The following is a 27,164-nucleotide window of genomic DNA, read 5'->3' as shown; positions in this document are numbered from 1 at the left end:
TATATGATGTATTGTTAGCTATAAAGATTATTTATAGGGCATTTGATGTATTGTTAATATATATGGTTCAAAATTCAAATGTTAAAAATGTGAATTTTATTATAATGTTTTAACATTTACACTAACGTATCATGTTTTCTTTTCTCGTTTGTTGAGATGGCAGCAAGAAAAATATCCGAACTTATAATAGTACTTATTTTATTATGATTAATGATGTAATTAAGTTATGATGACTTATCCAAGAAATCATTTCGTATTATTCTCACTATTTTCTCTTATCATTTTTACTATTTAATATTTTATCATTGTTAGAAATCATTTAGTTAGCTTAACACCAATATATAATTATTTTATTTTGTCATCAATATTTTTATTTTGATCATTTTAAACATGTTAGTCGATTGCACTTTTTCATACATTTTCTCTTCCAATTCACAATATACAACACATTTTTTATCTGCAAAATTTCTCTAGGTAAAGAATTATTTGTTGCAGCTAGAAACGAAGACTGATCTTCATGTCTTCAATATGACACCAAAAAAAAAAATACAATGCGAAAGCTCATCATTTTAAGAACTAAATATATCAAATATGTGACACAACTTCTGAATATATGTGTATATATGTTATCTTGTTCATCGGATCACTGAAGCAACACTACTAATTATTTTAAAAGAGATGAACAAAACTGTAAAAAGAGTGGCTTAAGGAGAAAGAAACAGAAGAATCTGAAACTTAGTTTATCTCAATGAAGAGACTTGCCTGAGGATGCAAACCTGCATCTTCCAGTGACATTGACTCTTTGTCTCTTCCATACACCGTTCTTGGAAAGTTTGTGATTAAGCTATACTCTTCTGTTTCTAGCATCCAAGTGTATCAACGTAGTCATACAATGTTTGTATCTTGGTATTGCTTTCAAACCTCCTCGCTTTTCTTTATCCATTCAGGAACCTTACCAAAATCTACATTATCACGGGAAATACAGTCCAAGAGCAAGTGCTTACTCTTGTCTCATTCTCACTCTAGCAACTTCTCTCTATGCAACTTCACGCTCGGCTCTCCCTCGAGCCGATTCTTCTTCTGAGTTAACTCCCTCTCCAGCCTATAAGTTACATGTTTTAAATGCGAGAGCTGACGAAAAGATCCAGAGGAAACTGTAGGATGATGCTACATAGTGCGATAGCTACATACCAGTAGATGACCAGGTTCATATGCACGTATGAGATGCAATTTAGTATTACCCCATCGAAGCCAACAAACAGGCCCTCAGCAGTCTCATCAGCAATACTCATCTACACACAATACGTTACAGACAATTAAGTGTTTATAAAATATATTGTTGCCTCTGTGTGTGTTTCTTAATTCCAAATCTAATAAAAGGTAAAGGATCCAATATACCTTAGCACACCAACAACATTAGTGTTGTTGCAGGCCACACAAGACACAAGTGAAGGATGATACAGTCCGCTAAAGCTTCTTTGTACACATGGAGAAAGAGACGTAACACCAGCCTTTGTCCATCTTGATCCCAGTGCCCCTACCGGTGCATATGAAGTCGATATCCTGCATTTACAAAGTTTGGGATCACGTACAGAGTACAGTCATGGAAGAATTATAACAAATAAAGCTTGCTATATAACCTGTGGCTGGGCAGTGATGATGAACTCATTTCAGCTATGGTTAGAGGCTCAAGCTTAGTGTAGCCCCTCAGTAATGAAGATGCTGGAGGAATCCCAATGTCAATGGAAAACAGCCTACAGTGTTGTGCAGGAATTCGCTAATTATGTGATGGATAAGTAAACTACCAAACTGAGATCAAATTAATCTCTTTGTCAAAAATTCTATCGGTCCCTGATGTGGCGTTCAAGAACAGATGCCCTGCAAAATATTGATTTCTTTAGGGCCAAGAACTATTAGAGTCATCCCATTTAAACAAAAATACCTCCTACAATCTTGGAGTTGATACTTGTTAACAACCTTAGGATCACCGAAGACTTTCTGACTTGTTGTGAAAAGATATAGCTTGCTAGTCAAACAGACTCAACGTCACAGACACGTCACTGTCAAGAGAAAACAGAACACTAAATGCTCAACATCTATTCACAGTGATGAAGTTATGCAACTTATCAATTTTGATGGTTGCAACTTGCAGTGACACATTTTTTTCCTTGAGGAGTGTCAGTAGCAAGTTAAGTCCACTGTTAGCCTATTCCTGCTCTCATTTTCAAATCCTATTGCCTATCTGGTTTCTTCATGATGTTTGTGATGGCTACATGCCTATCAACGTAGGTTCAACTTGAATATGATATCTGATTTACTGTTATGTCATTTATCAACAATCGAACAACATGCCTATCTTCAAACTCTCAATAAGAATATCAGATAAATCAAATCAGAACCTAACAGATTCCCAAACACACACGAATATAACAGATTGATAATCAAATATAATCAGATTCAATCTGAACAAACACGAAAAGACAATAGAGAAGTAAATTAAAATTATAATCAAAATCAAAATCTCAATCATGAAACGAAGAGACGGAAAATCTGCAAATACCTTAGAGCAGAGCAGATCCAAGAGGCTTAACCACCATTGCCGGCGACAGATAGAGAAGAAAAATAAATCTGGAGTCGCATAGTATAATGAGTCAAAGGAGGAGATACAGAGCCGCTCACAAAGGAGGAGATGCAGCACAGAGTCGTTGGAGGCCCAGAGGGGAGGCAGAGATGCAGCGGCATCGAGACAGGTCCTAGACGGCGTGAGAAGCAGCACTCGAGATGGAGGAGTCCGTGAGACTTCAACGAAGAAAGACGAAAAGCTTGATGAAAAAAAAGGATGACCTACCAGAAACAGAGTTTGATTTAACTAAACGCAGAGTTCAGTAATAGACCGGACAGGTGTTGCGTTTTGGTGAGAGTATTTTTCTGACGTGGCAAAGACGATTTTCCAAGCTGACGTGGACGTTCTCTCTAATGTTCTTATTCCTTTTGTTAGTTGTTTGATGCCCTTTTATTAGTTGTTTGATGCCCCCGTTTTGTTGTAACATGGAAATTTGTTATCAGTTTGCTACTTAATACTTGGAAGCTCTTACGGTTTTTGGTAAACTCTACCCTAAAACAGAGCAAAGATCAAACATTCGAATTAAATTATTTGAAGCATTACGTGTGTAATCTCCCTATTACATACACACACACATATATATCTAACTGATACGACGCTTTAACTATTATATATTTTTGTACATATATCTAACTATTACAATGCTTTAATTATTATAAAATATTGGTGTATATATTCCCGTTTAATGGTTTGGTTTAAGTTGGTTTAATTCTCTACTTGTATAGCTAAGTATATATACTTGTAAATGTTCATTTTAATCAATAAAGATATTTTGATAACAAACTTTCTTCACTCTCGCTCTCTGAAGCTTGATGGTAATATGGTATGAGAGAGAGAGTGATGAAAGTTTGTTATCAAAATATCTCTTACTGATTAGAATGAATATTTACAAGTATATACTTGGCTATATATACAAATGGGGAATTAAACTAAATAACCAAACCACTAAACCGGAATATATACACCAATATAAAGCTTATTTTTTCAAGCTCGCGATGTTATTAAAGGATCTTGACAAAACAAGATCGACAATGTCACATGGTGAAAGATCGTAGGACGATCCTCTTTGCCTTTCCGCAAACAAACCAGATTTCAGGAGAAGAGTTATCCTTAAAACTTGGAGCTGGTTTATACTCAAGTAGCCCACTTCTTTCGGAGTGCTGTCTTTTAGTAAGATAAAGGATTATACAATGTTGTAGTCTATTATATCACATTCTAGTTAATTCCTATTAATATTAGGTTCACCATCATTCTATAAATACCTTACTTTAGGAATGAATACAATCATGTTAATTATTTTATGGTATTACAACCGTGATAAACTGTGTTTTTACTAGTTTCTAATTTTTGTTTTGATTTTTTCTATCGAACTAAAGAGTCTCTTAATGCTTTATTCAGTCCTTTCAGATTTTAGATCAATTTGAAACAAAGAAAACCAATTTGGATGCAAAAAAATACAATTAAAAATACATACTCGTGCATACGCATTAGAAGTTTAGCAATTGATGAAAAACTTTACACTGATGGATTGGGCTCATTTTTCAGACACAAGAGATAGAACTGTCTTACTTTCCAATGCAAGTGGTTTAAAGTCGATTCATCGATCGAATTAAAAATTATGCATGTTTTACTAATTATTGCTTTGAAATGTACTATTTTTCTATTCTATTTGGCAAACGTAGAATAAACATATGATTTTACATTAAATAAACATGTGTTATGTTTTATTGTTGCATCATTACTATAAATTAATAGGTTTATATTTTTCATTTCTTATTTCTTTTTCTCCTTCTTTTTAATTTTTCTCCTTTTCTTTCTACTCATCTTTCCATTTCTTTTTCTCCTCTCCCTTTTCTCCTTTTATCTTTTTATTATTTTTTTGCAGTTAGTAAAACAATTATGTTTGTTGATATATTATTGACATTAATGAATTATTCTATATTATTTGTCCAATATATATAGTGTAGTATAATTTTCTGTTTTACATCGCATCAACTAGATAAACACGCCGAAAAGAAGTGGCCTACTTTCATCCAAAATTGTCACATTATAGAACCAATTTGTTACATGATTATTTCATCAATTTTTTCTTTGCTATGTGAATTGCACCAATTCACCATTTTATTAATGTTAACCTCATTAAATTAGTGATAAAATCTCATTATGACACCAGAACAATCTTGGGTCCGATTGAAAAGGGTGCATTGATTTTGTAACGTAAAATATTCCAAGAGTTAACATATGCCATCTGGGTATTTTAGTCAAAACAAAATAAGAAATCTCTTATATATTATTTGAGGATCTTTTAAGAATATGTAACTTCAATTTTGTATTAATTACATTATAGACTTGATGAGGTGTCATCTTCTCACATCATTTTATTACTTATGTGGCATTCTCACAATAATTTTAGACAAACTTTAGCTTAAAAAAAATATTATCTAGGAAATTAAATAACTTAGCACTAGATTAAGATCCGCGCTTTGAGCGGGATGAACATTATATATATAAACTATTTTATGTATTATATGTTTTTATATATCATGAAATAATAAATATATATTGATTAATAAAAGTCAGTAACTATTACATATATAATTAAACTGATACAAACATATAAATCAATTTTATTAATCCAAACAATTTTTTTCTATTTGATATGATATATAATTAAATTTAAATGATATTAACATAGATAATATATTTTTAATATTAATGTTTATTAAATGATGCTTCTACTCATATGATTTTTTTGATCATTTGTATCATTTACAGAAAAAACTTTAAATTATTGATAACAAAATTTTCATTGTGGGATTAATTGTTTTAATAATCTACAGTTTTTAAAAGTTAAGTTGTCAATGTTTGTTCAAATCTTTTATCAAAGAAAATGTTCAATTAATGTAAAATTCACAATTAAGATATTTATGTATTTTATATGGTATATAGTTTAATTTAAAACGATATATATATATCTTTTAATCTTAATAATTAATTAAATTAGACTTTTTACTTATATTATTTTGTAATCATTTGTATTTTGTCATAATAAAAAATTTAAACCATGGATCACAAAATTTGTATGTGATACTTTTAACAGTTTTTGTAATTTATAATCGTTTTTAAAAATTTAAAATATAACATATACGAAAAAATAAAATTTTATTATATGGTTAATATGGTTTTTTAATTTATGTCAATAATTTTAAATTAAAAAATATGATAGAAGATGCACTATTTTTTATCAAATCTTTATTATTTAAAATTATTAATTGTCATATATACTTTAATCACATTAGGTAATTCCGTAAATTTTATTTAAATTTAAGGAAATAATAATGAACATTAATAATGAAATTTATGGTGAATTTAATAAAAAAACTTATTATATAATTAGATGGACCAACTTATGATGACATGTAACTACAAAAAGAAGTTGTAATGTTTCTCAATTAATATATAAGGGACTAAAAGAGTCGACCACATTGATACACCCGACCATCTATCATTTATACTAGGTGTTTTCCTGCACCATGTGCAGTAAGAAATTTTTTAAATTTAACTTATATTTTAAAATAAATTTTATTAAATATTATAGATTTTACTATTTTCTTACTAATATTTAATATAGATTTGATATATATATTAAATCAATTTGTATAAAACTAATAAAAATGATATAAAATTGTATAATTATCAAAATTTTAGCCTAAACAATATTTATAAAATTGTAGATATATAAGAAACTAATGATCTTACGATTAGATATTTAATTATTTTTTTTTAAATGTAGAAAATTTTTGAAAGCTTTAGTAATACAAATTTTATAATTATACAAAATAATAATATTTCGAAATTTAAAATGTTATATATAAATATATTTATTTTATAGATGATGTATGAGCTATTACCATATTTAAAAAAAAGTTTACCAAAAAGAAATACAATATTAAATGTAATATATGAATTATTACCATATTCTAATAAGTTTGCCCAAATATAAATCAACTTAAATGAAATTATCCATGTCATATTTTTCTGGAAGTCATGTCATTAATTTCAGTAGCCATGTCATATTTGTTTTGTGAAATTGATTGTAAAGATGACATGTAGCAAAATCACTTTGTAAATATTGTCTAGGGGATTGTTCAAGTGCAAACCGGTTTAATCAAAGTTAAATAAACTGACCGGTATACAAGTACAGTAATAATTAAAACGTTCTTCTTCTATTTCATCACATCTGTCTATTTTATATGCTTGATTATATTAATGTTTGATCCCTGCCACAAAACATAAGCTTAAACATGAATTTATTTAAATGACCTTATAGATGACAATGGTTACTGTTACAAGTTTCAACGTCACGATAGAAATACTCAACATGATGTTTTCAATCATCAGTTTTTTTCTAAGGAAGTACTATTGGATTTCAACTCACGATAAAAATACTCAACGTGATAATCATAGTGAAAAAGTGTAGAACAAGTAACAAATCAATACATGTGATATACAAATTGACTTCAAATCTGTATTTGACAATATAAAACTCATTTGTATTAAATAAAAAATATCTTACTTACTAACTTTGTGCCAAAGTATACATGATTCAAAAGATATATCGTCTTAACTATATCTTACCATATAGAAAAATCAATATATATGGCCAATGTGAAAGTATACATACCAAATATTATTCTTTGAAGAAACTATATCAAACATTATATATTACGTTTAGTTTAGTACTTTTAAAGATGAGATTTATTTTTACAAATTATTTTTAGGTTTAATTATAAAATACAAAAAAAAACTTTGAGTATATCAGGCACGAGTTAGTACAAGAAACACTTTTGAAAATTATATACATGTATTACTTTGAATTAAAGGTGTTCAATCCGGTAAAAACCGAACCGAAACAAAGAGAGTGATTTAGATTTCGTAATATTATATAAATTGATAGATGTTATTTTTAAAACCGTGGTATATCAATATGATTCAATATATAAATCGAACAAACCAAATAAATCAATTAATTAAAATATAGAAATATAACTATAGTTATATGTAAATTACATATTACAACTGATAATATATATATATATATATATATACGTAGTTTATTTTATTCATATGATCTTGATATTTAAGATGTTGATTTGAACACATAATTATTTTTAAATAAACTTTTATTGACATGCATTTGTGCTAAAACTTAGCCATTTAATAATATTATATTATTATGATATTATTGACCTTTTTATTTTCATCTTATGAAATAATAATAATTAGAATTTATTTAATAGTTATTTTTAATAGTTAAATAAAATATAAAAAAATCCCATCTAAAAATTAGGGTACTGTTTAATAATTTCAAATTTTAATCATACAAAATTAAATTGAAAAATGTTATAAAAGATAAAAATGGTTTAAGTTTTATGGTATAAAATCAAATAATCCAAAAACCGACAATATATAAACCGAACCAAACCAAAGTAGATATGATTTTAATATGGTATCTAATTTTTATAAACCAAAATACCAAAAAAAAAAAAATTGAAACCAGATTGAAATCTGTATTGAACAGCCCTACTTTGAACATATAATTTTCACACCCGTCTCACCCCATGCAAAGCGTGGATGTTAAGGAAATATAACAACATTCATATTCCGTTGCTCAAGACAACACATGCATATCATGCCCGTCCTGACATTTTAAAGAGCAGAAGCAATCAAAATAAAAATTGGTCTTTTTAAAATATTTAATAGCTATTTTGTATATATTAGCAATTTTCTCTTAAAAATGACAATTTATTCAACTTTTTTGGGAGGGAGGTGGAAGATGCATGATATGATTCCCATCAGCACCAGCTTCATAAGGAAACTTATCTGTCTTTATACGATTAGCTCTTCAGAGGACCTTTCTTCACACAAGATAATCTGAGCACTCAAGAAAATGGGCCATTTCCAAGCGTTAAATCCATATTATGTTCTTCTTTTCCTGTGTTTGGTTCTAGACAGCTTAGTGCTGTTCTCTCATGGTGGTACAACAAGTAGTTACGTCAGGAGGTTACAAGCAACGGTTGATATGCCACTCGATAGTGATGTATTTCGTGTTTCTCCTGGTTGCGATGCACCTCAACAGGTACGCATACCTCTTTTCCTTCATATAAATTAATCAACAATCTTTTATGAGTTTTGTTACTTATGGTATCACTTTTGTCTTTTTTTTTAATCTTGTTCATATAAATTTATTGGATGTTCTTAAATGATTTAACCTTTGCTTATTGAAATTTTACAAAGACGCAAACTTTTATTTTCTTCCTTGTTAAACAACAGATCTAAACTAGAGTTTTTGATTTGGGTTTTCCACAAAACGTTGCACACTACACAAGGAGACCTTGAAGGAAGTGATAGTTTCTTGGATGGCGCAAAAAGCACGAGGATTTAACACGGTTCTTTACTGGAAAGATCATAGCTGCAAAATGCTAAAAGCCCATGGCAAATCCAAGACGTACAAGTTCTACAACTATACGTCTGGTCACATCCATCATTGCACCCTTAGAAATTTAGAGGTCCATCATCATCATTTCACAATCTTTTCTTTTGTCATGTATCTGACTTTGTGGTTCTCTTCTTGCAGTATGACACCAAGTACTACTATATGGGACGTGTGGGACAAACAGAACGCAAGTTCTGGTTCTTCACTCCTCCTAAACCTGGTGCTGACGTTCCCTACACGTTTGGTTTCATTGGTAATTGTGTCTTGAAAACAATTAATGGTTTTAAAGAGAGAGGGAGTTATTAGCTTCCCATGGACTTGAACTTGAGTTGTAATAGGTTTTCAGGACACAATTACCAATAAGACCGAACGTGTAGGGAATGTCAGGACCAGGTTTAGGAGGAGTGAGGAACCATAACTTGCGTTCGGTTTGTCCCACACCTACCATATAGTAGTACTTGGCGTCATATTACAAGAAGAGAACCAAAAAGTCAGATACACTACGATAGAAAAGATTGTGATAATGATAATGATAATGATGGACCTCTAAGTTACTGATGGTGCAATGATGGATGTGACCAGACGTATAGTTGTAGAACTTGTACGTCTTGGATTTGCCATGGGATTTTAGCATTTTTTTGCTATGTTTTTTCCAGTAAAGAACCGTGTTAGATCCTCGTGCTTTTTGCGTCACCTAAGAAACTATCACTGCCTTTCCTTCAAGGTCTTCTTGTGTAATGTGCACCTTTTTGTGGAAAATCCAGATAAAAAACCTTAATTCAGGATCGATCATGGGTTCTCCAATAAAACATTGGCTTTGAGATTTCAAAATTTTAAAATGTAATATACATAAACATAGACCTCTAAATTGTTAAAAAGAAATTATTAAATTTTTCACTATGTAGCGTCCCAATCATCTCATGTCGACCCTGATGTTAATTTAGATCAATTGCTTAACAAAGATGAGAAGAAAAAATTAGCAAAGGCTAAATCATTCAAGAACATCCATTAAATAGCTTTTTTTCTACACTAAAACAAGTATAAAAAAGAAAAAAACTGATACCATAACAAAACTCATAAAAGACTGTTGATTATTTAAAGGAAAGGTATATGTACGTACCTGTTGAGGTGCATTGCAACCAGGAGGAACATGAAATACATCACTATCGAGTGGTATATCAGCCGTTGCCTCTAACCTCCTGACATAACTAGTGGTTGTGCCACCATGACATAACAACACTAAGATAAAATCCTTCGAAATCACCCATTTTCATAGGTTTTTTTTTGTTTTCTTCTTGAGTGCTGAGATTAGCTTTTGTGAAATGTGCTATTCTTATAAAGACGGAGAAGTTTCCATATGAAACCTTGTCTGATGGGAAGCATAAAAAGAACCTTCCACCACCCTCCACAAATAACAAATAATAAAGATGCCTTCTATATAGAAATTGCTAATATATCTTTTATTTTAATTAAAAATTAATATTAATGAATTTTTTTTTAAAGGACATTTTTAGTTAGAACAGGTTTAACGGGGAGATCTAATAGGAGTATTAGCTATTAAAAATAATAATAATAAAAAGGCACGTGAGATGGTAAGAAAAATTCTTACTGACGCATCTTTCGGATACATATTGTATACATGTCACCAAGCTGTTGGTTTAAATTTATAAAGAAGAATGAAAATTTATTTTATCATTTAAAAACTATTTATTTTTCTTTCTTTTAGAAACTTTAACGAAAAATTGGTTGTATAACCAACAAAAAATTACAATTCAAAATCTAACTATAAAATGAGTGCATAACATATTTTATATATAATTACCATTTTGTCCTTCTAAACAACCGGTGTAACCTCCTAAAATAGATATTAAAATAATTATTAGATAATTGTATTTATTATGTCGTGTCTTATTCTTCTTCACATGTTTATATATAACAAGGGTCGATCAGCGCTACGCGCGGAATTTGGATTATGTATCATTTTCCTTTGAGCGGAATCGTAAAAGCATTTTTTGTTAGGTATTCTTTAGTTTCATGCTGTATTGATTGTTTTACATTATGAGATATTTGAAAAAAATAGTGGACTTTTCGTCTTTAGATATGCAAGTTCAAACGTATGTGAGCTGTATTTTATAGGACTGTTAGAGATATTGGGCTATCACGTTTGTTAATGTGGCTTTGTATGGGCTTGACGAATTAAAATATGTAACGCTTTTAAGTAGTCGAATATATTGTTGGATCAATTTATTTTTGATTTTGTTATCTTAGTCTCGGTTTAGTAATATCTTATCGACCAAGCAATCAATGAGTTTTATATAATTTTAGTGCAGCGTACTCCTACCTAATAGTAAATTTATAAGGATATTTTTTAAGAAATTTGCATATGTTTCTATTTGTTTAATTTTTTTATCCATACCATTTTTTTTGACATTTAAGAATCCAATAAGAAATAAATGTTAACCTTTAGTATTAATTTGTATTGCTTTTAAAAGACTTCTTAATAACTGGAGAAGAAATTTGATGTGTTTCATGGGAAATTGTAGAACTCTGAAGTTGATTTGTTTTATATGATATTAGGGTTAAACTCGTCGTACTAACGGGTAAGCAAATGAAAATAACTAAACATTGATTATATTTTAATATACGTGTAAGAATATTTGGTTTGCTTTAAACTAAAATAATGTTAATCTTTACTATTTGTTTTTGTTTTTTTTATTAAAAACAATTTTTTTTATAAATTAATAAAAAAGAATTTCATTAATGTAATTATTTTACCTTTTTTTCTTTTTATACATTTCTAAACCTACTGTTGTAGATAATATGAAAATTTTAATTTTGTTTCTGAAATTGATTATTTAAGAATATACATATTTTATTAAAACTTTTTCAATTAAACCATATCATCCAAACTGATTAAGATTATTAAACAAATATTATTATTAGTTTTAGAGTATAATTGGTTGTTGTTTTATTTTTATTTGATTACCTTTTGAATATGATTTTTGTACATTGGTTTTATTATATATATAATTAGTTTATTATTTCCTTAAAAATTTACCATATTTTTTATTAGTAAATTTTTTATGAAATATTGTTATTTTATTTTCATAATATTATATTTTTCAACAGATATATTGCAAGCTATACTTTTGGATCATGTAACACTGATTCACTGAATAGCTATTTTGAACAGGAATTTTTAAAAGTATATTATTATGAAATTAATTATCTATTATAGTCTATTACTATAATATAAAGTTATAAAGTAGATTCAAAACAATAATTACTTTAAAATCATAATATGCAGACTTTGATAAGCATATAAACCTTGACCAACGGTACTTGGATATGGGCAAGTCTTTAGGATACAATTCATTGTATTGTTGTTGTATCCAAACCCTTGGAAGTAGTGTCGAAAAATTCTTTTGATTCAATATACGAACTCGGTTGGTTCGCAAGTTGCTGTAAACTTACTCTGTGCAAGCTAACATATCAATTGATGTACCAAGTGTTGTTAACTGAAACAATTTTTTCCAAAGTAGTACTGTAACTGGTAATTTTCTAATGACTTGAGTAGAAGAATATTCAGAGAAGAAGATTAAAGAAGAATCGTAGTCTAGAAAGAATACTAAATACAGTAGCACATAGACCAAATCATTGTGCACACTCGTATTATTTTTCTACATATGGGCTTATAGATTAGTAAATATGATTAGACCCTACTTGATGTTAAGACTCTTTTTATATTTAGACCAAGGTAGTTTGTTGATGTTTCCAGTTTGGGAGAAGGCTACCCATCATTTCTAGCTTCTAGTTCATCAAAGTACTGCAGATCTATATTTTGTATTCATCTTCTTTTGTGTCCTCTCTATCTCAGTAGCCGTACAACTGCAGCAGATACACATCTATTTCTCTCTTCAAAAGATCATTTCTGTCATGTTTAACGTGCTAAAGGATGACACAATCATCATCTCCGTTCATGAGACAGCCTTCATACGAACATGAATAAGATTAGATGACATAGGGAAATAAATATCTACCTGAAACTTCTTCATGTACTATAGATTAATAATCGAGATCTGAATGTGTTCTGTTTTGACTGATCCTAAAACCACAAATATAAGACCTATTAATACAGTGCACCAAGAAAAAAACTCTTGCAAAAGTATTCTCAGAAAAAATGGAATTGCAAGTGCCTCACTTTAAATGAAAGAGACATGTCTAGCTTCTGCATCAGTTTCCTTGTCTAAAAACACATGTGTGCAAACGTCCTGCAGAAAAATATTCCATGTGTGTTTTAAGAATATTAGGATCCTCACACGTAAGCACTAAACTTTAAAATTAGTATAAGTGACAGTATGCATGTGTATTTAACTCTAGACACAAATATACCTCCTACCATCTTTGGGTTTATGCTACTTGCAATAACAACCTTCAAGTTTCTTCTGAAAAGAGATCGCTTGTGAGTCAAACAGACTGAAAGTGACAATGATATGTGTGTGAAAAGGAAGGCATATCATAAAAAGGTCAACATATATGCAAAAGGAAATTAGATAATTTATGAAAGTTTTGAATAGATTCAAATATAGAAGAGTACCTGTCGATCTACATAGTCGCCATAACTCGCTCTTTTACTTGAGGAATGTCACTCACCGTACTTCTCATAGCAGTGAGCTCAGTAATAACGTCTGAGAGATTAATAACATCTTTTTTTATTCTGTTTCAATGATAAGTCTGTCATAAACAGTCTTTAAGAAGCTGTACCTAGAAGATGTGTGTTGGTGTTGTCTGGGCCAAGAAGCGAATCGTGATCACCGAAACGTTCTTCAGGAATGTGAGAATCTGGTTCGTTTTGCACATCTAGATTGGTTGAATCACTGTACCGGACTGTCAGAAGCAAGTCTGAAAGCCTGAAGTTCTGGTTGCACCGGTGAACCAGCCTGGAGACGGTCTCTGTAAGTGGCTAGCCGGTGAACATTCATGGTGGCTGGCATGACGGTTGACTGTAACAAATGTGAAAGAGATCTTTATCAAACAACATTGAAAAAACAAAAATAGGTTCAATGAAGATCTAAATCTATATAAAATAGATCATCCTTACGAAGGTGGTTGCTGGAAAAAAAAAAAAAAAATACTATGAGCATGAGATAATAAAATATTCAAATCACCAAGAATCAGCTTCCCAGAATCGGAGCAACTGCACATGGACGGTGTAAGAGCAGTCACCAGTCTTCAAATAACCAAGAAGAACCGATGAGTTAGCCATGATTGAGAATTTTTTTTGTTTTCTGTAGAATAACAAAATGTTAGGATGATGTTCAAGAGTAGAAGACTTACCCTTTTATAGTTAAAGAAAACCGCCTTGGTGTTAAATGAGTATCATTAATGAGACGTTTCGGCTGACTTGATTTGAACTCCATTGTTGCTCTAGCTCATTCATCGCATAGATAGAAGATGACAGCTAACCCTAATTCAAAGTGAACAGACAAAATTAGATACCATTCATAAAGCATAAGTCCACACGAAAGCCCAAATTAACTGTATCCTAACTTAAATGAAACTGTACGTTTTATGAAGATGACAGGTGTCGCGTTCACAGCCATCGACTTAGTGACGTGGCTTCACCAGGAGAGAGCAAAACACTCTTTTATAATAATAGATTAGGTGATGGAAAGGTGAAGCCACAAAGACATCAGTTCTTTTACTTCATTATTTCATCAATTTCACCTCCGATCATTACGCTATAATCACCTTCGTCTGTATGATCAAACTATCTCCACTAATTATTTTACTCTTTGCAGCCCGTCTTTTCTTCCACCGTTGCAAACCACTTTTTTCATTTCTTCTCATCTCTTCTTCTCTTCCAGCAATTGTACAACTACGGAATTTCTTTTCAACCACTGCTAGATACACATGATGTTCTGCCGCCATTATTTCTTCCATTTGAGGGAAAAAAGTAAGTAAAGCTAAGCCAAAAGACATTCCACATAGATTATGTATTTCTACTTTATTTTCCTTGGGTATAACATTCCATATTTTATACTCATGCATGTCTTTGCACGTCTTTCAAGCGATCCAACCTGACATTGTGAAAGATTGTGCATCTGACTAGAGGATACAAGTTTGGAGGTACCAGTGTGAAGGTGGTGGGTAATTTCGCAATGGAAGGGATAATAACTTATGACTATAGATTTTAGGTATATTCTATTTGTTACTTTCAAATATTCATAGTATAGTAATTTTAGACTAATTTCTAATTTTACTAGGTAATAGTATTTATTTGTTCTATTCCATTTGCTGATTAAGAAAAAGTGTTTTACTATGTTTAAGAATACAGTTTGTAATTTGACGTACTATATGTTTTATGTGTATGAACATTTGTAATTTTTAATGAAACAAAGTCATATTATTTGATCATTTAAGCATTTGTATCAAATATTATTTATCATCAGAGAATACAAGTTTGGGTTACAAGTTTTTAAATTTGATGTGTAGTGTTACAATGGAAGAGAAAATAGTTTTATGACTGTAAATTTAGATACTATTTTATTTTCTAATTACATACATATAGTATATATAGTAATTGTAAACACTTCATAATTTTATTAATTTGTTCGATACTATTTTTTGATCCATTTTATTTGATGATTGAAAAAGTGTGTTCTATTTTGTTGCAAATTACAATTTGAATTTCAGTAGTTACATCCTAATATAATATTTTGCATTCACTCAAATTATTTATCGGCATATGTAAATATAATACAAGATGCATGTAAAATAGAATATAATAGAATATCTTATTTTTCTGTTCACTTATTATTCATATTACAGTAGAACTTCTATAAATTAATAATCGATAAATTAATAATGAATTAATAAATTTTGCCGGTCCCAACTTTGGTCAGTTCAAAATTTGACACAAATCGATAAAATAATAAAATAATAATTTTTAGAAAATTTTATTTAAATATATGGTCCCATTAAAATTATAAATTAATAATTTATATGTATATATATTTTATATAAGTAAGTATATATTATCATATTGTTTGTTTTATATTCACAATGAAATTATCTTTATATTCTCTCAACACTTAGTATATTTTGATGAGATTTAGTAATATTATATGTAAAACCACATTTAATTTAAAAAATAACAATTAATGTCTATACACTAAAATCAAATATTTTTTTTATCTTAGAATACATATATCTTAAAATAAAAAAATCTAACTAAAGAATTTTTTTTAAATTAATATCTTTATAAATTAATAAAATTTCAAAGTTCCAATATTATTAATTAGGTTCTACTATATATTTATATTTGGGTTTGAAATTTATGATTTAGGGTTTAGTGATCAAAGCTTATGGTTTAGTAGTTAAAAGAGTGGAGGTGAGTTGGGGTTAGGGTTTAATATTTACATAAGCCATCTATTTGCACTATTTATAGAAAATCTATACTATTATTTTGTAAATGGAAAACAATTCATCATTGACGATTCCATAATTATTTATACTCTTCCATACAGCTGTGATTGCACCTCATCTTTTCTGTAGGATATATTTCCAAAAGAAACTACCATAACTATCAGAATATCACATAGCCAGTGATCCACTAATACATAAATAATTCATCCAACGAAAATTATAGATACTTGTGTATATGGTAATTAATTCTATGATGCATTGTTATATATATTACTGATTTTACCATTAAAAGTCTCATTTTATCATGTCCATTACTTCAACGGCAACATCATCATTTTTAACCTCAACCACCGGGAACTTGTAATCATAAGGGATTGACCTGGAAAAATATGACCAAAATGTTATGAATTGAATTACGTCAAAATCACTCATATATATTTAATTTCTACTTCAAATTTGGATAGTTCACAAATAAGGAAATTTGCAGTTGAGGCTGCCCTTAGATAGCTTCGGGTCTTCACAGGGCCTGTCTTAAGATTTGGAGGCTTGTGACAATGTCTATGTAAAATTCTTTTTTTAACAATTTGAGAGTTTAAATATTTTTTTTTAAGAGTTTATATTTATGTAGTTTTCTTCAAATATTTTAGGGACTGTTGCAAATGTTTCACTAGCATCACATAACAGCCTTGGATCTTTAAAATGTCAGGGCAGGCAAGATATGCATGTGTCTTGAGCAACGGAATATGATAATGTTATATTTTCTTAATTACACACTTTTTTTTTACTAAAACACCCAGATGGCTATAATGTTAACGCTCGGAAGTACACGAATTAATGCCCTTTTTTTTAGCTTGTTGTCATCTGTTTATTTATTTTGTTCATTTTTCTATCGCCATTTATTTTTGTCAAGTTGCTTTCCTTGAGTATGTTTAAAAGTTAAAACTTTAGAAATTAAAACATAATGCCATTATTATTAAAAAAAGAGTGTGGCTTAGAGAAACAACATACTAATTATGGCCCACAGTGAGGTGGTCATGTGGAAGATGAGACAAAATGTGCTATATCTTTTTCGGAAGTTTAACTGTTCACCGGAACAAAGTCACTGTCCGTTTGAAGTTTAACAGACGATCTAATTACCATTGACAATATTCAGAAAAAAAATTCCAAACTCAAATAAGTGTGATAATCAGTCCACTTTCTATAGTAGTAATTTTTTTATATATGTTTATTATTAAAATGATCTGATGAGCGGATAAAAATTATGGGTTAAGTCATATCTTTTCTTTTATTAAAAAGGTTTTCATACCACATCTTTTATTTTTTTATTCTGTTGTCATTTTCTTTGTTTCTTATTATGTTTTAATCTTTAAAGTTCATGATGACGTAAAAAAGTATCGAGATAAAACATTTTCCTCAAAGTCTATGTAAGTGTAATTTTCATTTCGTTTTTGGAACACCATTGAACTAATACTATATAATATTCAAATTAAGAAGAAAAAAAATCTTATATCATCTCCAATAATTTACTTTATTTTATATCCTAAAAATAAAAAGAAATTTGGCTCCAATAAGTCACCTCTATCTTTTACTTTTTAGAATGATTGTTATTTAATTTTTATTATTCTTACAAAACAGTTTACTTTACAAGTACAAAAATTCTATATATTTATTTTGCAAGCTTAGCAAATTCTATATGGCTATATAAAATACTTTAGAGATGAATTTTAGACACGACCGGACCAAATAGAATATTTAAGCTTTGCTCTATTTTTGGGTAAAGACGTTTACCAAGTGTTATGTAGTTAAAATTCGACCAAAGAACCGTAAGAGTTTACCAAGTATTAAGTAGCAATAACAAATCTTGTTACAACAAAACGGGGGTAAATTTATAAACCGTAAGAGACTATACGAAAAGGAAGAGGAGCCTAAAGGCTGAATGAGACTGAAGCAGAGGAGAGTGATTAGGTAGCAAAATCCTCGTTACAAACTCTTACAATATACAATAAAAGCTACATTATTAGAGCATTGGTAGTTGGTGGTCTAATAGAGATGACATAACTTTGAGAGACACTACTTTAGCAAAACTTAAAAATCATTCTGCATACAAACTCTCGCATTACCCCCAATAGGTTTTATATGAGCAGATAAGATTTTAGTCAGAAACGATGGAGGTATCCAGGGCGGCTCAACATATATATATAGACCACCCTAGTGCAAAAAAAGAAAGAAAAAGAATTAGACCCTTCAAATTTTTTTATTTTTTTTTAACTTTACTAAAGTTTACCCTTTAAGATTTTATGAACAATATTTATATTATTCAATAACAAAAATAATAATTATATAAAAAAACATTTTTGAGCCTTTTTAAATCTATTATATAAGATCTTAATTTTTTTATATTTAAAATATGTATATACAAAATCTGAGTCATAATCTCTAAACCAGAATAGATACACCGAAACAGTTACAAATACCAAAAAATCTGTAGTTTCTGTATTTGTCTATTGATCTAATTCTTTGCATACACTTTCGCTGTTTGATCTAGAACAAGGACATGTACAATAAAATTGATGCATACAAATAAGATACTAATGTTCTCATCAAGAATCATCATCAGGAGAGTCATCAATGGGATGCCAAAATCTATTAAAGAACCACATGGTGTCACCATCCACAGCGCAGCCATCCTGGTTCCTGTGCCAACCATAGTAAGCGTGCGTCCTGTTCTTTATCGAGAATATAGCATGTCCGAAGCTCGCTTCTCTGAAGGCAGAGTACTTAGGCTGAGGCTCAGTCATTCTGCGGAAACCATGTCCATTCAAATTTTTCATAGTACTGATGATGAATCTAATGGAAAAAAAAAGTTGCAATGATTAGAAAAGTTTAATTAATAGTTTACATGGTAGCCAATCCTTCAAGATTGCCTCCATCACCAATGGTGATATATACAGGAGCAGATAGATCTTTCACTGGACTACAAATTCCATTAACCACATTGTACGCAATGTTGGATATACGTTCAAGTTTATTAGGAACTATAGTTTAATAGAGACATGATGGGCTAAAAAAAAGTTAATTGTTGTCTTACTGATCTTTCATAGCTATGGACGTGACCCGCAAAAACAATATCTACTTTGTTCTTGATGAACCATGGCTCATACATCACTCTCATGGTTTCTCCTTCCATGTAATGGTAAACGTAGCTGTTGTACCACGGTGAATGCAACAGAACAATCAACCATGGCGTTTCTGTTCTGTTGACCTTTGGGAATTCTTGTTCAAGCCACATGTACTCCGGTGTGTATTTACCTGACCAAGAATAGTTGGGGGTCCTCTTAGTCTTGGTTTAAGAAAAAAGGGGTTCAGAGCTTTAAGCTGCATTTAATTACCGTATGCTGAATATGAAGCCGGCACGATTATGTAAGCTGGACCTCTCTTTATAGAGTACCAGACTTGTTCTGTGCTGCCTGATGATCGGTGAAGAGTACGGTACCTATGCTTGAATGGCTTAAATGGTGTGGTTTCTCCCTGCAAAACAATCAGTGTCAGTCTAGGTAAAGCCAAAATAGAAAAGATAAATCCAAGAAGCATTACAATCTGGGGGGCAAAATCAAGTTCATGGCTTCCTACGGTCCAAATCCAGGGCTGATATGCTGTGCTTCTTTCTACATGAAATACATCACTATCGAGTGGCATATCAGCCGTTGCCTCTAACCTGCTGACATACCTACTTGTTGTGCCACCATTACAGAACAACAAGAAGCTGTTCAGAACACCACTAAGATAGAATCCTTCGAAACGACCCATTTTCATAGGTTTTTTTGTTGTTTTCTTCTTGAGTGCTGAGATTAGCTTGTGTGAAAAGAGCTATTATAAAGACAGAGAAGATTCCTTATGAAGCCTTGCCTGATGGGAAGGATATAAAGCATCTTCCAAGACCCTCCACAAATAACAAATAATAAAGATGCCTTTTATATAGAAAATGCTACTATATCTTTAACGGGGGGAGGGGGGCGGTTTGTCCGCGCAAATATTATTTTATTATGGTTAAATATGATGTTTTTATGATGTAATTATGTGATCAGTATTTATTTGTGAAGAGCGTGATTTAATATTTTATTGTGTTATGTAGTATTAGGTTATAAGTTAATATATTATGTGTTCGTCTTTTCAATAATGTGTTGTTGTGTGTATAGTAGTATTTATTAGTGGTGAATTGAGCTTCTAATGTAAAACATATTGAATTTCAATAACTTTGAATTTAAGCATTTGTTGATTCTAACGTTAACGGTTTCAGCGTCAAAATTGTATTTCATATTTTCACATTTTTTGAACATTATCTTTTTTAACAACATTGAACATTATTCTTCTAAGATGTTCTTTTGTCTCCGCATATTTTGACTTGAACCGTCACCATCTATGTATTTATTTACATTTTCGGTATGCGGTGTTTCTTACCATCACCGGAAAAGGCTCACCTTTGTTGCTCTTGTTTTTCCTCTCCTTCTTCTCTTGTGAGATTATCTGATATTTGTTGTAGATCAGGTTTATGAGTTACCAGTTGTGCGGTTGTTTCTCATGATGTTGTGCACTGTTCTGGTCAATATTTTCCTTTTCTTCCTTAGATTTGGCTAATGTTAGAAACTACATCTCCTTGGGCTGGATCAGAGTTTAGTTGTCTTCCTCGTAGTTGGCTTGCCATTGATAGTCCCTGCTAATCTTGGTTTTCAAGTTCTGGTTTTTGGTGATCTGACTTTTATGTTCTCTTCATAGCTCGAGGATGGCTTCACAGTTTACTGATTTTTTGTAGTCTTTTTTTCTTTCTTTGTTCTCGCATCTCGTTGCACTTTTCATCGCTGGTTGTGTCTCTGGTGGCTCTCCATTTCACATATATCTCACTCAAGGTTTGGATAGTTTTTCCTTTGTGTATGTTTTGTGGGCTTGGAAGATTATTTCTTGTCTCAAATTTGAGCTCTAATTTCTCTATGGTTGGCTTCCATTGTCCCTCCCTTGTGTTGCTTTTCTTCTTCTCCTGCTTCCTTTGGTATAGGTGTGTGGAGTTAGTTTCTTGGTGTTTTGGTCTCTTCTATTCAGAGCTTTGTGGTTCTTCATTGGCATGTGCTCCTTGTATGTGGTTATTTTGTTTGTGAGGTGCTTCATACCTTTTAGTGGTGGTTGTGCATTATGCATGTGTTTTCCTGCTTCGTGGTAACTTTGGTCCGGTGATTACTTTTTCTCTGATCCTTTTTTGTTGTTTTGGATTGGTGCTTGATACGTTCATTTGTGTTCCAGATTTTTATTAAGTAAGTGTTACTATAGTATTCTATTTTTTCTTTGTGATTGTGGAGATTTAAGTTTAGATTATGTGTTTTACTCTAGATTTTTTTAGTTTAGTTATTTTATGATTTTTAATAGTAAAATAAATTATAATTTGTTATAAAATAATAAAAAAAATTAATAAAAAATAATAAATAGTAAAAAATTATATTATTTTTAGTTGTGAATAAATAAAATATTTAAAATCTATTTTTATTTTTTCTTTATTCATCTCCAATTTTATTAACTAAAAAAATATATTATAAAACTTCATATAATAATGGTTAGTGTGAAAAAAATAATAGTGCACAATTAGAAAGTACTAAGCCAAATTACAATAGTGTAAAAGAAGAAAGATCTAAAATGTAAAAACAAAAGTACATGGGGACAAATGTCATCAAACCCCCTTGCCACTTGTCATAAGAAGAGAAAAAACTAACTTTATATATATAGATTTTAATTAAAAAATTAATATTAATGAAAATTATTTTTAAAAGGACAGTTTTAGTTAGAACAAGTTTAACAGAGAGATCTAATAGAATTTTTAGCTATTAAAAAATTTAAATTAATAAAAAGGCATGTGAGATGGTAAGAAAAGTTCTTACTGACATACTATTCGGATACGGGTTGTACACCTGTCACCAAGCTGTTGGTTTAAATTTTTAAAGAAGAATAAAAATCATTTTATCATTTAAAAACCATTTATTTTTTCTCTCTTATAAATTTTAAGGAAAATTTGGTTGTATAACCACCAAAAAAATTATAATACAAAATCTAACTATTTTACCTATAAAGTTAGAGTGTACAACATATTTTTAGCTAGAACAAGTTTAACAGAGAGATCTAATAGGATTTTTAGCTATCAAAAAAATTAAAATAATACAAAGGCATGTGAAATGGTAAGAAAAGTTCTTACTGACGTGCTATTCAGATACGGGTTGTACACCTGTCACCAAGCTGTTGGCTTAAATTTATAAAGAAGAATGAAAATCATTTTATCATTTAAAAATCATTTATTTATTTTTTCTCTTATAAACTTTAAGGGAAATTTGATTGTATAACCACCGAAAAAATATAATTCAAAATCTAACTATTTTACATATAAAGTTAGAGTGCACAGCATATTTTATATATAATTGCCATTTTGTCTTTCTAAACAAAACTCCTAGAAATATATATTAAAATAATTATTAGATAATTGTATTTATTATGACGTGTCTTATTCTTCTTCACATGGTTAGTTTACAGATAAACTCAAACTTTAACAGCTTCTGGCTGTTGAGGCTGCCCTTAGATAGCTTCTGGTCTGCAAAATGTCAGGGCATGCAAGATATGCATGTGCCTTGAGCAACGGAATATGATAGTGTTATATTTTCTTAATTACACACTTTTTTTCACTAAAATACTCAAATGGCTATAATATTAACGCTCGGAAGTTTTGATATTACACGAATCAATGTCCCTTTTTAGTTTGTTGTCATCTGTTTATTTATTTTGTTCATTTTTATCGCTATTTATTTTTGTCAAGTTGCTTTCCTTGAGTATGTTTAAAAGTTAAAAATTTAGAAATTAAACATAATGCCGTTATTACGAAAAACAGTGTGGCTTGGAGAAACAACATACTAATTATGGGCCACAGTGAGGTGGTCATGTGGAAGATGAGACAAAAATGTGCTATAATCTTTTTCGGAAGTTTAAGTGTTCACCGGAACGAAGTCACAGTCCGTTTGAAGTTTAACAGACGATCTTTTTTTTTTTTTCCATCTATATTTATTAGACGGGCAAAGCCCAAACACCAAAACATATAGCAGGCCCAACTCCGAAAGTTTAAACCAACGGGCAAAACGAAAACAAAACCACAAACGGCCTCAGGCCCAAATGATTAAGTCGGGCAAACCGACATTTCATGTCCAAAACACGTGTCAGCCCAAAACCAACGTGGGGACACGCGTCTCACTAAAAGTTACCGCCACCGAACGAGACCCAACCTCGAGGATAACGTCGGTGGAGACGAAAACCACCGCGAACTTCTCCGGAACACACCGGGATCAGAAACGACAAACACCGAAATCCCTCAGGACCTTAACCAAAACACCGCACCCACCTCCAACGACAGTATTGGAAGTTTGAAGGAAACAGCTTCTTCAATCGTACACGTTAGAGAGATCAATCGAACCGAGATCGAGATCTCATCCATGCTGAGGTCCACAATCACCACAAACCCGACACATACCTTAATCACCGCAGGCGAATGAAACGGCTCAAAACAGAGTCCTCACCGCCATCAATTCTTCTCCACCGTAACGAAGATCAACCGCCGGACAGTTTCGCCAAAAGGAGCACGAACCGCCGGAAACAGAGCCGGCTACACAACTGTCGAAGGGACCACCGTGTACCAGAGTCAGTAATCTTTACTCGGAAGGGAACCACCACGACTCAATAGTCCCTCAAATTCTCAGAGAGAAAAGAGAGAGAGAAGTCTAAAAAAGATTATAAATCTAGTTTAACAGACGATCTAATTATCATTGACAATATTCAGAAAAAAACTCCAAACTCAAATTAGTGTGATATATTGAGGAACTATCATATCATTGATATGATATGATTATGATACTCACAATATTCTTTGTAATCGTATATAGAAACTTAGTTAATATGTTCTAACCTAGTTCATAGTCTATGCTTCATGTATATATACAAGCTTGTAAGGTTTATCTATCAATAAGAAAGTATTACAAATCTATATGGCATCAAGAACCTCTAGATCCTAAACCTACAAAAATTTGCTTTTTCTCTTCTATGTGCCAATGTGGACTTCCGACACCACATCTCCCACAGCGGTGATTGACACCATAAACACAAACTCCCAACTACCTCATGTGGAATCTTCAGATCTCCCACAACGGTGCTTGCTATTAACATGTCTAATGTTACAAAACTCTCTCCCCCCAACTACCTCATGTGGAATCTTCAAATCCATTCTCTTCTGGATGGATATGCGCTTGCAGGGCATCTCACCGGCTCGACCCCCAAACCATCTAAAACGATCATGGATGGTGATACTGTTGTTGTCAATCCTCAATATAATCTATGGATGCGCCAAGACAAGCTCATTTATAGTGCGCTTATTGGTGCTATCACGACGGAACTTCAGCTCTTGGTGTCTCGCACAACCACGGTGTCTCAGATTTGGGAAACTTTATCTTCCACCTATGCAAACCCTAGTAGGGGGCATATCAAACAACTGAAGACACAAATCAAAGAATGGAAGAAAGAGTCCAAGACGATTGATATTTACCTGCAGGGGTTGACGACACGTATGGATCAGCTTGCTAACTTAGGGAAGGCGATGGAACATAAAAATCAGATTGATCTCATTCTTGAGGGTCTGCCGGATGACTACAAATCAGTGGTGGATCAGGTGGAAGGAAGAGACACAACACCAACGATCACAGAGCTACATGAAAAGTTACTCAAACATGAGGCCAAACTTCTGAATATTGCATCCACACAAGCGTCACCATTCCCTGTTACTGCTAATGCTGCGCAAAGAAACCACAACACCAATCCCATTTATCAGAATTGTTCGAAGTATAACTCCAACAACCAGTCCAACTACAGTGGAAACAACAGCCACAACAACAACATGACATGGCAGCAAAACCAGCAGTACAACAGACATGGACCACACACACCCAAGCCATACCTAGGACGTTGCCAAATCTACGAAGTCCAATGCCACAGTGCCAAATGCTGCACCCAACTTCATATTTTCCAGTCATCATCATCTGTCTCCTCAGCAACTCCGTTCACTCCGTATAATGCCAATAATTGGCTGCTTGACAGTGATACCACGCACCACATGACCTCTGACTTGAACAATCTTGAACTTCATCAACCATATCAAGGAGGAGATGAGGTCATGCTCGCTGATGGTTTCAATCTTGCCATTACCCATATCGGTTCCACTTCCTTTCCCTCTAAGAATACTGCCTTGTGTTTAAATCAGATTCTATATGTTCCACATATTCACAAGAATATAATCTCGGTTTACAGACTTTGTAATTCTAACAAAGTTTCTCTTGAATTTTTCCCTGCCTCTTTTCAGGTGAAGGACCTTCACACTTGTCTCCCGTTACTCTAAGGGAAAACTAGCAATGGACTGTATGAGTGGCCGGTACCTAAGCCAAAAGCTACTGCCCTGTTTGCTTCTCCATCTCCAAAGACTACTTTAGCATCTTGGCATATGAGATTAGGCCAGCCAAATACCTACATTCTAAACACTATTACTTCTAAATTTTATTTACCGCTTTCAAAAACTACTTTCAATTCCTTGTTATGCTCCGACTGCAGTATCAATAAAAGTCACAAGCTTTCTTTCTCAAACTCGACCATTATTTCCATTAAACCTCTACAATACCTTTTCTCTGATGTGTGGTTATCACCTATTACTTCAATCGATGGCTACAAATATTATCTCATATTGGTGGATCACTTCACACGATATACATGGCTATACCCATTAAAACGCAAATCACAAGTCCTAGAAACCTTTCAAGCCTTCAAACCTCTTGTTGAAAACAAATTCCAGACGAAAATCGGCACTCTGATAACGGAGGAGAGTAGATCGCAATGAGAGCATACCTGGATCAAAACGGAGTGTCTCATCTTACAACTCCGCCACACACGCCGGGACATAATGGACTGTCAGAGCGGAAGCATAGACATGTAGTCGAGATGCGACTTACTCTACTGTCAAAAGAAAAGATACCAAAGACCTATTGGCCATATGCATTTGCGACAACAGTTTATCTCATCAACAGATTGCCGACTCCAGTTCTCAAACTTGAATCACCATTCGAAAAGCTGTTTGGATTGGCTCCTAACTATGAGAAACTCTGCATCTTTGGTTGCCTTTGCTTCCCTTGGCTCATGCCATACAACAAGCACAAGTTAGAAGATCGCTCAACAAAATGTGTGTTTCTTGGGTATTCAATAACTCAAAGTGCATACATGTGTCTTCAGGTAGCAACATGTCGTCTGTATGTTTCTCGGCATGTTCAATTTCATGAGGAAAGCTTCCCCTTTCAGACTCTATCATCACACGAGCTCTCTGATCAGTCATCGCAAAATACGCCACAGACCCAACAGTATAATCCCGTAACCATCGTACCGGTACACTCTACACAGTCTCCGCCAGTCTCTTCTGCCCGTGTTCGGTCATTCACCAATCACCACAACCGACAACGTCATTTGTCTTGTCGCCTCCGACAAACTCTCAGGTATGTCCTCAAAACTCTA

General features: G+C 31.8%; 1 protein-coding gene and 2 long non-coding RNA genes across 6 annotated transcripts; all 3 read right to left on the bottom strand.

Moving 5' to 3' along the window:
- Positions 1-538: 538 nt before the first annotated feature.
- On the bottom strand, positions 539-3,183 carry LOC106443045. 2 transcript variants are annotated; one of them, XR_007320771.1, is made up of 5 exons: positions 2,561-3,183; positions 1,641-2,060; positions 1,399-1,563; positions 1,192-1,292; positions 539-1,102 (listed from the first exon to the last, which is right to left on the bottom strand). It is a non-coding gene; the product is annotated as an uncharacterized LOC106443045 (long non-coding RNA). The 2 variants fall into 2 exon arrangements; XR_001287924.3 differs by having other exon boundaries at positions 1,641-3,170.
- A 5,027-nt stretch (positions 3,184-8,210) lies between these two features.
- On the bottom strand, positions 8,211-16,059 carry LOC106443046. 3 transcript variants are annotated; one of them, XR_001287925.3, is made up of 4 exons: positions 14,288-16,059; positions 13,884-14,122; positions 13,717-13,807; positions 8,211-13,595 (listed from the first exon to the last, which is right to left on the bottom strand). It is a non-coding gene; the product is annotated as an uncharacterized LOC106443046 (long non-coding RNA). The 3 variants fall into 3 exon arrangements; XR_007320775.1 differs by lacking the exon at positions 14,288-16,059 and having other exon boundaries at positions 8,211-8,780; positions 10,240-13,595; positions 13,884-14,281; XR_007320774.1 differs by lacking the exon at positions 14,288-16,059 and having other exon boundaries at positions 13,884-14,281.
- Positions 16,060-18,977: 2,918 nt separating this feature from the next.
- On the bottom strand, positions 18,978-20,510 carry LOC106429493 (purple acid phosphatase 10). The gene is made up of 5 exons (XM_022699715.2): positions 20,142-20,510; positions 19,937-20,075; positions 19,637-19,856; positions 19,447-19,569; positions 18,978-19,346 (listed from the first exon to the last, which is right to left on the bottom strand). The coding sequence occupies exons 1-5, from the start codon at positions 20,358-20,360 to the stop codon at positions 19,148-19,150; spliced, it is 900 nt and encodes a 299-aa protein (XP_022555436.1). The 5' UTR covers positions 20,361-20,510; the 3' UTR covers positions 18,978-19,147.
- Positions 20,511-27,164: the final 6,654 nt, after the last annotated feature.

This window comes from Brassica napus, chromosome C3, assembly GCF_020379485.1.
Source record: "Brassica napus cultivar Da-Ae chromosome C3, Da-Ae, whole genome shotgun sequence".
Taxonomy (NCBI): domain Eukaryota; kingdom Viridiplantae; phylum Streptophyta; class Magnoliopsida; order Brassicales; family Brassicaceae; genus Brassica; species Brassica napus.
Note: the sequence above shows the minus strand (reverse complement) of the source record. Positions and strands in the feature narration are given on the sequence as shown.